Source organism: Cupressus sempervirens, chromosome 9 (assembly GCF_028749045.1).
Source record: "Cupressus sempervirens isolate cs-2001-9-10 chromosome 9, ASM2874904v1, whole genome shotgun sequence".
In the NCBI taxonomy this organism is placed as follows: domain Eukaryota; kingdom Viridiplantae; phylum Streptophyta; class Pinopsida; order Cupressales; family Cupressaceae; genus Cupressus; species Cupressus sempervirens.
Window position 1 is genome coordinate 407,862,699 of NC_143126.1, and position 13,287 is coordinate 407,875,985.

The 13,287-nt window shown below is 38.4% G+C and overlaps 1 protein-coding gene across 2 annotated transcripts in view; it reads left to right on the forward strand.

Annotated features, from left to right (window-relative positions):
* Window positions 1-13,287, forward strand: part of LOC149538989 (ATP binding microtubule motor family protein) — a 172,559-nt gene that overhangs the window by 18,969 nt on the left and 140,303 nt on the right. Inside the window, exons 2-4 of one of the 2 annotated variants that reach the window (XM_089800375.1) lie at window positions 255-454; window positions 585-714; window positions 824-918. In XM_089800375.1, coding sequence (XP_089656501.1) covers window positions 255-454; window positions 585-714; window positions 824-918 — 425 coding nt within the window. The remainder of the gene's footprint in view (window positions 1-254; window positions 455-584; window positions 715-823; window positions 919-13,287) is intronic. The other variant, XM_089800376.1, reaches the window with a different exon arrangement.

Below are 13,287 nucleotides of genomic sequence, written 5' to 3' on the forward strand. Positions count from 1 at the left end.
AATTTATAGCTTTTCTCATGATTCTGATGTTGGCAATGAGAATTAGTCCACCGCTTTCTCCAGAAATATTTGCCCTGTTCATGGGTGGCTTGAAAGTCACCGCAACACATTTCATTCATAGAAGTGAAAATGAGATGTATCTTGGTTGTGTTATATATATTGATGATCAGCAATGATATGTTTTGACTTTCTTTTACCTTTCATGATCAGAATGTATATGATTATTTTATTTTTGTATTATTTTATTTTTGTAGGAGAATGTATATGAAACTGTCATGCACCCTTTGATTGAAGATTTTGTGGAGGGTAAGAGTTTTTTGCTAGTTGCCATGGGGCCTACAAGTTCAGGCAAGACACATACAATGTTTGGGAATTTTACAGAGCCAGGCCTGATTCCCCGCGCTTTAAAAGAACTTTTGTCTCCTGATAAGGGCAATAATTTCAGAATATCCAGGTTTGATTAATCACATGCATCTTAATTCATTGCATGTTATAGATGATTTTCTTCGATGGTAAAATCATTTTGATGTCCACATCAATCATTATTTCCTTGTATTACATAAGGAGTAATTTTTATAACATAGTTGCAGGAGTTACTTCATCTCAATGTTTGAGATATATTCTGAACGGGGAAGGGGTGAAAAGATTTTTGATCTGTTTCAATGTGGAGCAGAATTGAGCATACACCAGTCCAACATTAAGGGGCTAAAAGAAGTGAGGGTGGAATATGTTTGATTCATTTGAGATGTATATTAGCACATTTATTACTATGACAGACCTGGTAGATCTTTTGATGACTGAAAAAATGGTGATTAATTTGCAGGTTGCAGTTTTGAGTGTGGAAGAGGCCGAGTCACTTCTCATGCAAGGCATGGAGAAACGCACTACTGCAGTAACCAATGCTAATAGTCAGTCGAGGTCTGTTGTATTTTTGAGCATTTTTTATACTAGGTCAGAAGTAAAAATACTAACATCAGCATGATTTTGGTTCTAATTTCAGAAATGCTTCCTATAGATGATGTGTTTTGTAGTACTTTTCTGCAAATCCCCATAGGGATAACATAGATTAGTGATGTCATAATTGTAAACTTTTTGATTTTATGAATAAATCATGCTTTTTTCACTTGTGTATTTCTTGAATATATTTTCTGGCTTTCTTCTCTTTCTAATTGCTTTATTTTCTGATGCTCACATGAACTGAAAGCGAAATTTATGGATGTGAATGAAATAAAGATCAGTACATATTATTGCATATGCAGTATCTAGTTGACGATTGAAGTTCCATCTTGGTGGATCGAGGAAGCTTTGATTCATCTATGTATTGAATAAACTTTTGCATTCCTGGATACAATCATTCTGGAGCTCTAGAACACGAGTTCTGTTGCCGTTTCCAGTCACATGTCCTAGATCTTGTGAGAAGATGATGAAAAAATACTGTCTCACTTGAACAATTACTGCAGAGCTCTCTTATAACTTCTGCAAACAATAATGAGTGCAATGTGCATTCATGGAAATTCAGTGTCTTATCATAGTTGGGCTGGCAATCTGGACTTTTGCAGACAATAAAAGAGTGCAATGCATATGCATGGAGATTCAGTGTCTTGTTATAGTTGGGGCCGGCTGTCTAGTATTATGCCAGATCTATGGATTTTAATTTTCTCCCTACTAGTGGCAGTGAACACAACCAAATCTTGAACTTTTTTGTGCTATGTGCAATGTTAACATGGCTATTGCTGTTGTTGTTACTAGTGATAGTTGTTGGTCATGTTAATAGATCCATAAGGATCCAAGAGGGGGTGGGACACATTGCAATGTTCTTTTTGCAAAAGAAGACCAAACACTCATACACAACTCTTCATGTGCATTTCTTGACCTTTCATGTTTCTCACATGACTTTCCATGTCATTTTCATGACACTTGCAAGAAAACCTAAGTAAGAACAGGTATGCGGTGAATTAGTGTAATATCCTCCCCTATTTTTCCCAAATAAAGAAACTTGCAAGCTACTTTATGATATCAATTATTTTTCTTAATAACTCAACATAACATTTTTGTCAAACACTTGGCACACATACTACAATATATAGGAAAATCTGAAACTTCTTATTTGCTAATTGAATATTGATTTTTGCCATGTAAATGTGCTCATACAACTGTTTAACATGCTGCAACAAATATCAGTCTCGTATTCAACAACTTCAATGCAAAAGTATTAAAATTTGACAGAAGAAACCTGGAATTAGTTGCTGTAGTATTTTTGCAGATGTAGTTGGCAGCCTTCCAAACCCTCAAATCAGCAAGAATAAACAATAAACTTGTTGCAAATACTGTTCACGCACTGTAACAAATTCACTATTCATCCGCACTGTAGCAAAACACTATTCATCCGTACTGTAGCAAAACACTATATGAAACTCAGTATGTTTGGAAACACCGTTAATCCTCCTGACTATGTCTTTCAACAGCGAAGAGAATGCTAGCAAAGAGGGATTCCGTCCTCCAAGCTCGATAAACAAATATCCAGCAACATAACATTAATTTTCATCCAAGCATACTAAAAAGAAGCTCTTCCATTTCTTTTATAGTGTTCTCACAAGAGCTTAGTCCTTCGTTTTCTCAATGTGGGATAAAACATAACTCCCTTTATGTAACTTATGTCTCCAATGTGTTATAAAATAAAGGGGACTCTTTTAATTTAAATATTTCCCACAAAGTATAGTCTATGCATTAATAAAGTTAAATATTAATGCATAACAAATCTTATCAATGATAAACAAGTCTAAATAGCTTTATTAATGCATAACAAATCTTATCAATGATAAACAAGTCTTCTTGTTGATTTTAAACAATTACCATCGACATACCGCTGCCACTGGATGTCTGACCATGTCCAAGATGACTTACTATAAATAGTAAGTATGTCCAAAGTTGCCTCAAAACCTCTCAGAAAGACTTGCAACTGAAACTATCTAGGCCAAATGGCCTCTAAGTCCCTTTAATGTCCTGGTTAGCCTACGGGACTGCGGGGAAATAGGCTAATGACAACATCATGCTATGAATGCTAAAAAAGGGACATTACAGTCCGCCCTTCCCAAAATTGCTTGTCCTCAAGCAATTTCAACTCTGGATGCTGTAATATCTGCTCATTTTCCCAAGTAGCATCCTCCATTGGTAGATTCCTCTACTTGACCAAGTACTCCTTGATGATCCGCCTGCGAAGCACCCTCTCCCTGGAGTCAAGTATAGCCTCGGGAACCGAGATAAGCTTTCCCTCATCATCAAGTGGTGGCAATACTGCTGAAGGCACCACATTGTGGCCCAATGCCTTTTTAAGGCGTGACACATGGAATACATTATGCACTTTACTGTCTGCAGGCAACTCCAACTCATAAGCTACTTCGCCCACTCTTCTGATTATTTTGAATGGTCCATAGCAGCGTGGTTTCAATTTCTCTGCTCCACTCTTCTTGAGAGAGGACTGTCTATACGGTGTAACATGAGGTACACCATGTCTCCTACCTCGAAAGACCTCTTAACCCTGTGCTGATCAACATATTGCTTTTGCTGATTTTGTGCCTTTTGCAAATTTTCCTTCAAGGATTGCATAATGTCCTAACACTCCTGCAAAATATCCTTGGCCTTAGGCACCCTACTGTCCCCAAATAACAAATTCAGAAAATTAGGAGCATCATACTCGTATAGTGCCATGAAAGGGGACATTTGAATAGACATATGGAAAGAGGTATTATAGCAGTACTCCCCTAGATGTAGCCACTTCACCCAAGCCTTCTGCTCTCCTGCAATGTAGTTTCGAAGGTACCCCTCAACCCATTTATTCACTATCTCTGTCTGCCCATCAGTTTGGGGGTGGTAACTGGTACTCGGAGTTAGCTCTGTTCCACACAACCTGAACAACTCCTGCCAAAAGTGGCTCATAAACCTACTATCCCTGTCGCTGACTATGCTCCGTGGCATCCCATGTAATCTAAATACCTCTCGAAAGAATAGCTCTGCTGTCTGTACTGCTGAATATGTGGACAAAATCACAAAGAAATTTGCAAATTTTGTCAATCTGTCTACCACAACAAAAATACAATCTCGACCCTGTGCCTTTGGAAGGCCTATGATAAAATCCATGGAAATGCTATCCCACTTCTTCTCTGGTATAGCTAGGGGCTATAGTAAACCGCCTGGAAAGGAATGTTCCTGTTTGTTTTGCTGACACACTGGGCACTCCTTAACGAATTGTAGCACTTTTGATTTAAGCCCCTTCCAAGTGAAGCGCTCTCTCACATGCCGATATGTCTTAAAAAATCCTGGATGTCCTGCTCATGGTGAATCATGAAATGCTCTCAAGATCTTTTGCTTCATGGCAGACCCAGGTACCAAATAAATCCTTCCCTTGTAAATGATCAAATCATTTACAACAGTGTATCGACTATCCTGAATAGCTCCTTCAATAACACTAGATGCCCAACTATCCTTGGCATACTCTACCAAGATCAACTCTCTCTAATCATCCATGACTATTCCAACAACAAGCAAATGAGGCCTTCTGGATAAAGCATTTGCGACAATATTTTTCTTCCCTTTGACATAGACTATGTCAAAATCATAGGCCTGTAACTTACTCACACATTTTTGTTGCCTGTCATTAAGATCCTTCTGTCCAAGGAAATGTTTCAAGCTGTTATGATCTGTTTTTACTGTGAATCGGCTCCCTGCTAAGTATTGCCTGAACTTAGCTAGCGCGTGCATGATTGCTAGCATTTCTTTGTCATAGATGCTGTAAGTTCTCTCAACACCTCGTAATTTCCTGCTCTCATATGCGATGGGATGTTTGTCCTGCATGAGGACAGCTCCTACTCCCTCTCCAGAGGCATCACATTGCAGCTCAAAAGGCTTGGTGAAATTTGGAATGGCTAAAACAAGACATGTACTCATCAGCTCCTTGAACTTGTCAAAACAATCTTGAGCCATCTCTGACCACTTGAAATTGTCTCTCTGTGTCAAATCTGTAAGTGGTGCTGCTATCTATGAAAATCCCTTCACAAATCTGCGGTAGAACCCGCAAAGCCCAAGAAATCCCTTGAGTAGTGAAGTGTTCCTTAGCGGTGGCCAATCCAGAATGGCCCCGCTCTTGTCTGGGTCAACCCGAACACTTCCTGCACTAATAATATGCCCTAGATAGTGCAACTCTGTCATCTCGAACTCGCACTTACTCATCTTGGCATATAATGACTTCCTCTCTAGAATGCTGAGCACTGCATCAATATGCTTCAAATGTTCCTCCCAAGTACGGCTATATATCAGTATATCATCAAAAAAAATCAACACAAACTTCCTCAATTGATCTCAGAACACTCTATTCATACAGGACTGGAAAGTGGCGGGGGCATTAGTCAACCCAAAGGGCATGACTAAGAACTCAAAATGTCCGTAGTGGCATCTAAAAGCTGTCTTCTCCACATCCACCTCTCTAACCCGTATCTGGTGGTAGCCAGATCTCAAATCAATCTTAGAGAAGTAGCAGGCACCGTGCAATTCATCAATAAGCTCATCAATGCACGGAATAGGGTATCGGTTCTTGATTGTTTTCTTGTTTAGCTCCCTATAATCAATGCACATCCTCATTGTACCATCCTTCTTCTTCACCAATACTACTGAAGAAGCGAAAGGACTCTTGCTTGGCTATATGTGCCCCATGTCAATCAACTCCTTAATTGCCTTTTCTATTTCATCCTTATATCTCTTTGGATGGCGGTAAGGTGTGATGATAACTGGCTTAGCCCCCTCCTCTAACTCAATAACATGCTTGATTCTCCTATCCGGTGGTCTCCCTGGAGGTATCTCACCAAACACCTTAGTGTGTTTGGTTATTATTTTCTGTACATCAGGTGAATACTCCTGTTTATGCTGCTCTGTCACCTCAGGCATTACTCTGAACTTTGCTATCCACTGCACCTGGTCATGTCTGAATAAACTCTGCATCCGCTTGAGTGACACCACTCGAAGTCTCCCATCTGACAAACCTCTGAACACTATCTTCTTACCATTTGCCTCAAACCTCATTTCCATTTTTTGGAGGTTAAATGTAAACTCTTCCAGAGACTTCATCCAATTCATCCCAAGCACCATATCCTGATCACCAATGTTGACCACAAAGAAATCTCCCACCATGTCATAATCTCCCAAACGAAGCTGCAAGTTGGTGATTTTCTTGGTACAGTCGATTTTGAAGCCATCGACAACCATCACCTTAAATCCCCTATGCTCCTTTGTATGTAGCCCTCTGCGTGACACAAACTTCTCATCAATGAAGTTATGTGTTGCCCCTGAATCAATGAGTGCCACAAATCTTTGTCCATCCAAAGTACCCCTAATTCTGAAAGTGACGGCCTCCTGTATACTGGACAATTGAGCTATCGTGATATCATTGCGTGCTTTCTCATGTGAAGAATTATCATCTCCATCTGATTCTGATGACTGGTCTGAATCTCCCTCCACTGACTCTTCGGCTGAAAAGTACTCCATCTGCTTAGCTTTCGCTTTCAATGGACACTTATGTGACAAATCCCAAGGCTCCCTGCAATGGAAACAAAGCTTCTTTTTCCTGAGATCATTAAGTGTCTCATTGTCCAACCTCTTACTTTCCTCCTTAGGTGGCTGAGCCTCTCTATGAAAAGGTTTATTGTCCTTATCTTTCCTCGAAGGGAAACTCTTTGCCTGGAATTAAGTTTTAGAAGCTGAAGAGGAATCCATGTCACGAGCTTTCTTAATGGCTTCGTGCAAAGTGGGAGGGTTGAGAGCTTTAATCCACCCTCTCAACGAATCAGTTAACTCATCCATAAATAGAACTAGTATCCTCCGTTCAGATACATCTGTTACTAACACTGCAAGTTTTTGAAACTCTGAAATGTATGTTTCCAATGATCCCCATTGTTTAAGCTGAGCTAACTCCTTGAAATGAAGTTTTGGATCCTTCCTATCAAATCATTCAATCAGTCTCTCTGTAAACTCCACATATGAGGTAATGTGTGCATGTCCCATAGTGACCATACCATGATGCCACCACTTGTGCGCTAACCCATCCAGATGAATTGTTGCATACTTAATAGCTTCTTCCTCAGGCATAGGGTTCAATTCAAAGTATGTGTCAAGCTTTTGAACCCAAGCTCTTGCTGTAGACTTCCCTGAGCCATCATAATATGGTAACTGAAGTTTTCCTACTTTCTTCCGTAGCTCATAGCTCTGGTTCCTGTCATGTCCATGTGGCATATGTTTCATCCGCACATCCATATACTCCCTAAAGGTAATTGCAGCAGTAAAATTTGGACCTCCGACTTCCCAATCTCTCCTCAACTGGTCCTGTATATCAGTGATTTGGGGCTCTGGTACGGGCTGCTCTGGAGCTCTAGGAGGAAATGTGGGAATCATGGGCCTCGAACTCACTGTCCTAGTTTGCTGGGGTGCACGACCGAAATTGTTTCCAACTTGTTCGCCTCCATTATGTGTCCCATCCTGATTATTACCATTCTGATTATTTCCTCCACCCACATTAGCATTCAACCCCATTTGACGAGCCATCATCTGCATCATAAGCTCCAATCTTTGACTCTGTTCCTGTGCTCTCTGCTCTGCTAATCGCTGTCCCTGTGCCAAGGTGTCTAATAATTGTAAAAATCTTTCCTCTCCCTGATCTGGACCGGCATTCCCGCCTTTGCCTAATCCTGTATTCCTGTCATCTCGGTCACCCATATTGCTGTCTTGATCAAAGAATACCTTCTCTGTGTCTGTATGATTGGATTCTATGTCCACCTGCACGGATGAACTAGACTGTTCGCTCTGCTGAACTAGATTGTTCGCTCTGCAGGTTTGAAATCCTATTTTGTCTTGCTCTGGTACTGCGGAAATTATAAGGCCCCTGTTGCATGCTCAAACATAAATGCTCTGATTTTAGTGTTTTGACATTTCGTCAAACACTTTTCCCTTTATCCGGCTATTCCAAATTCCCTATAAGACCCCCACAGGATGGTAGGACTTATAGCTCTGATACCACTGTAATATCTTCCCCTATTTTTCCCAAATAAAGAAACTTGCAAGCTACTTTATGATATCAATTAATTTTCTTAATAACTCAACATAGCATTTTTGTCAAACACTTGGCACACATACTACAATATATAGGAAAATTTGAAACTTCTTATTTGCTAATTAAATATTGATCTTTGCCATGTAAATGTGCTCATACAATTGTTTAACATGCTGCAACAAATATTAGTCTCGTATTCAACAACTACAATGCAAAAATATTAAAATCTGACAGAAGAATTCTTGAATTAGTTGCTGTAGTATTTTTGCAGATGTAGTTGGCAGCCTTCCAAACCCTCAAATCAGCAAGAATAAACAATAAACTTGTTGCAAATACTGTTCACGCACTGTAGCAAATTCACTATTCATCCGCACTGTAGCAAAACACTATATGAAATCTAGTATGTTTGGAAACACCGTTAATCTTCTTGACTGTGTCTTTCAACAGCAAAGAGAATGCTAGCGAAGAGGGATTCCGTCCTCTAAGCCCGATAAACAAATATCCAGCAACATAACATTAATCTTTATCCAAGCATACTAAAAAAAAGCTTTTCCATTTCTTTTATAGTGTTCTCACAAGAGCTCAGTCTTTCGTTTTCCCAATGTGGGATAAAACATAACTCCTTTTATGTAACTTATGTCTCCAATGTGTTATAAAATAAAGGGGACTCTTTTAATTTAAATATTTCCCACAAACTATAGTTTATGCATTAATAAAGTTAAATATTTAAATTTAACTTTATAAAATAGCTTTATTAATGTATAACAAATCTTATCAATGATAAACAAGTCTTCTTGTCGATTTTAAACAATTACCATCGACATACCCCTGCCACTGGATGTTCGACCATGTCCAAGATGACTTACTATAAATAGTAAGTATGTCCAAAGTTGGCTCAAAACCCCTCAGAAAGACCTGCAACTGAAACTATCTAGGCCAAATGGCCTCTAAGTCCCTTTAATGTCCTGGTTAGCCTATGGGACCGTGGGGAAATAGGCTAATGACAACATCATGCTATGAATGCTAAAAAGGGGACATTACAATTAGAGCATGAAATACATTCCATGGTGAGTGTATCATCGATTGGGACAAGTTGAAGTAAGAAAGAAAATTATCATAGATAAAGAACCAAAGTTGCAGCTCATATATTTTGTACTTGCTTGTTTTCAGTGTTCACCAAGAACAGTGAATTAGAGGAACAATTACAGTAATAACTTGATTTGTTCCATCCTAGGTTTTTGAGGATAAACGTTTTTGTGTTGTTTGTTTTGAGTTGCCCGTATGCTTGTCATCATTGACAACCAATATGAACAACTAACTGTCATTAAGAGTTGAAACAAACTGTGTTGGTTGCATAAACAGATCAATAGCATGTGCATATGCAACACCAAATCAAAGCAACTTCTTGTATGAATTACGTTAACACTAAATCAAAGAAATGACACACGGACCAGCTCTGACTTAGCAAGGGCAACTTGACTCGTGACCCGGCTCGGACTCGGCAGTGACTTGACAAAGTGACAAAACCCTTATAAATTTAGAGATTTTTTAGGATTTAAAGAACATTCCATGCACCCATTACTGAATAAAGCTTAAAGACACAATACCATCATGAAATATAGGGTAATTTGATCACATACTTAAACATTCATCGATTACATAAGCGCAAAGGTACATTGTAGTTGAAGGAAATAGCAAAAATGAATATGAAAAATTTAAAATTCTACATATTGTCAAATCAAAATGTATATCAAATCTATGAAATCCATCACATCAATAGTCATCATCAAATGTTCCAAACATATGTAAACATAAACAAGTCTATATCTATGGCTCCTAATCCTCATCCTCAGCCTTAGAGTAATCTTTATTATGCCTCCTAGTAAGGTGCCTAATGTAGGTCGTGGATGATAGATTAGCCATAGTCTCTACCTGTGAGGGGCCACTAGGATCAACTTTAGCTCTCTGCTCCTCTGCTGCCACAGCCACGACCTCGGCCTCTCTGTCCACCTGGTCAATCCACTCATACTGTGGATCAACCTCCTCTAGAGTAATTGGAGAGCTGCCACTATCCAAAATCACTCTGGTCCTAAGGCGAAGGTTGCAATGCACAAAGACTAGATTATTCATCCTCGCCACAAACAACCTGTTACACGTCTTTGAGTGGATGTGCTCAAACATGCTCTAGTTGCACTCACATCCAGAAGCGCTACATGGATGGCTCAAAATGCAGATGGCTATTTTTTGAAGGTATTTGTTTGAAGGCCCAAACATTTGCCACCATCTATTTGAAAAATGGAAAAGATAAAGAGATTAGTCTCCTTTCCACCTTTAAAGCTAGAGTCTAGAACCTAGATAATAAAATTAAAAAATTTAAAATGCCCAAGCAACAATTTTTACTTGGCTGCAATTTTGTATGACCTTCTTTGCATATTTGGCTTCCAAAAATGGGCCTTAATGAATTATTATAGGCATCCATCTCAAGTAATGTATATGTGGAACTAGTGTCTGCCATTTTCCCTATCACAATATATAGGCCATTGGGAACCTCATCATCCGCCTTGAAATCATCACGAAAATAGTACGCCAAATTGAGGTGGTAGGCTGCTCCATGAATGGGTCTATGAAGCTGATTTTGCCATCTCCTATCAATTATGTCCTACATGGCACCATACTTCTCCTCAACTCTGCATATTTGGCTCTAATGGCCTCCTTGGCCCTATGCATGCCCTCATATATGTAGCCCATAGTGTGCTTCTTCCCATCAGCAACTCGTAGGAGGACTACGAGGGGCTCACTGGCCTACAAAATAGTTCAACCAAAAAGCAATGGAGTGGATGATCATTAAAATACGAAACTTTGCAAAGTTGCACAATGAAAATAAAACAAAAATACGCATATAATATTTAATTTATAATATTTAACTTTAAGACTTTTCCATCCATTGTTCCAGCCCTAGTAGGGCTTTTGGTTCATCGGTAGCTAGAATAGTAGGGCTTAAGTTTTAAAATTACCTCCACAATCTCCTTACGAGGCTCCCAAAAACCTTCATCAAAAATAATTTTTGCCACATGTAACCTTGTAGGAGTGGTAGCATAGGACGAGGAAGTCCACTCTGGACCAACAAACATGCACCTCAATTCTAACCTTGAATCAAACAAGGATTGTAGTTTGATAAAATTTGAGGCAAATCTTGTAATACCAGGATGAGCCAACTCCCTTTTCCTAGTGTAATCCCTCATAATGTTGAGGACCAACGCATGATTATAGATGAACTTGCAAATATTTTTGGCCTTATCAACACATAATTCGACTCATTTAAGCTTGCCAATATCTTTTAACATGAGGCCAAGGCAATGGGCCGCACATGGAGTCCAAAAGATTTTTTGGGTACCTCTCCATCAATAATTTTCTTACAGCAATTTTAAATTAATTAGTAAAAATTTAGATGAAGAAAATTTTAAAGCTAAAATTGAAACTTTAGAAACTTCAAATTTTTACTTGCAGCAACATAATTAGCTGCATTATTAGTCACCACTTGCACAACAATCTCTTCCCCCACCTCCTTTATGACCTCCTCAATAGCCTCACATAAGTATGTCACATTTTTGACATGTGAGGAAGCATCTATAGACTTCAAAAACATGGTGGATCCTAAAAGTGAAAACAAAACAAAATAATTAAAATTGATCAATAAATAAATCAAAATTTTAAATTTAAACAAATCAAGTTGATCAATTAGGGAACAATTTTTTTTATGAGAGTCCTATTCCTCCTATCTGTCCATCCATTTGTCATAACGGTGCAACCCTTTAGGCTCCAAGCCTTTCTATGGTCCTCCAACTCAAGTTTCATTTCCTTAACCATTTCTAGTAAGAGGGGGCCACTCAACTCAGCCTCTATAGGGGCTTTAAATCCTGATACATAGATGGCAACCGCATCAATCATGCCCTGCCAATAAGGAGTACTACCACATATATAGAAATATTTGAATTAGTAAATGTCAACATCAAGTTATAATTTTAAAATTTTATTTTCAAAGTTTAATTTAAAGGTAAAACTTAAAACTTAAAACTTAAAACAATCTAATATAAATTAAATACTTGGCTGCAATAAATGGTATGTTGCAAAAAATCAGAACTTGCAAATTGATCTTCTTCCAGTAGCATGGATCTCCTTGAACCAATCCGTGCTATCAAGGGAGGGTTGTGCACTAGGAGTGGTGCGTGGTATAAAATAATTGTCCAACCTAGAAGTAGAAGTAGATTTCCTGAATCTAGGACGAAAGGTAATGCCAATACTACTATCACGGGTAAAACGGCTAGTAGGGTCAGGGATAGGAACAAATGTAGAACCACTAGCACAAGCAGAAGCACTAGGATGATAGGGAGGAAGGGAAGAACCCTCTCCAATACAACGCAGGGGTGTAAAACTAGATACATATGTGGATGAGGGTGCACAGTGACTACCAATCTGAGCTATCTCATGTAATTGATTTTGTCTTAATTCCTTTGCTTGTTCATATTTTTCTAAGGCAACATAATAAAAAAGTTTAGCTTTAGCAAGTTCGTCTTTACAAGGCTCAGTATCATGGCTACGTATCCCAACAATATTGTATTTCAATCTATTTATCCTCCCACTATTAATGACCTTACAAAATAAGCATTTTGTTTGATTTCTACCTCTACTTGTGAAGTCTATGGTGTACTTCCAACACTCATCTTTTTGATCGGTTTTGGCTTTTTTAGGAGCAGCCATTATGATTAGGGGAAAAAAATGTTTTCAAAATGTGAAGGTTGCTGCAATAAGAGTCGAGACAATATTTTATGAAAATTTAAACTAAAAATAAATAAATTAGCAAACCCTACATTTTTCTAAAAAAAACTTGCAAATACTTGAGAATAAAAAATGTAATGTAGAATTTAAAGTCAAGCAAGAAGAAAATGACAATATAGTTATGAACAAAAAAAAACCAATGAACATAGAGAAAAAATTCATGTAAATCCAAAAAAATCAACTCTTACCTCTTTCAAAGGAGTTGATAAGTGTTGACAAAAACTCCTATAAACTCCTTGATGATCTTTATGCAAATATACTGCCGCTCCAATGTGCTTTGTGCAAGCTTTTCTCCTCTTCCTTTCAGCTGGTTGCAAAACAATGGCTCCCTATTTATCTTTCTTTCTAGTTGTCACATA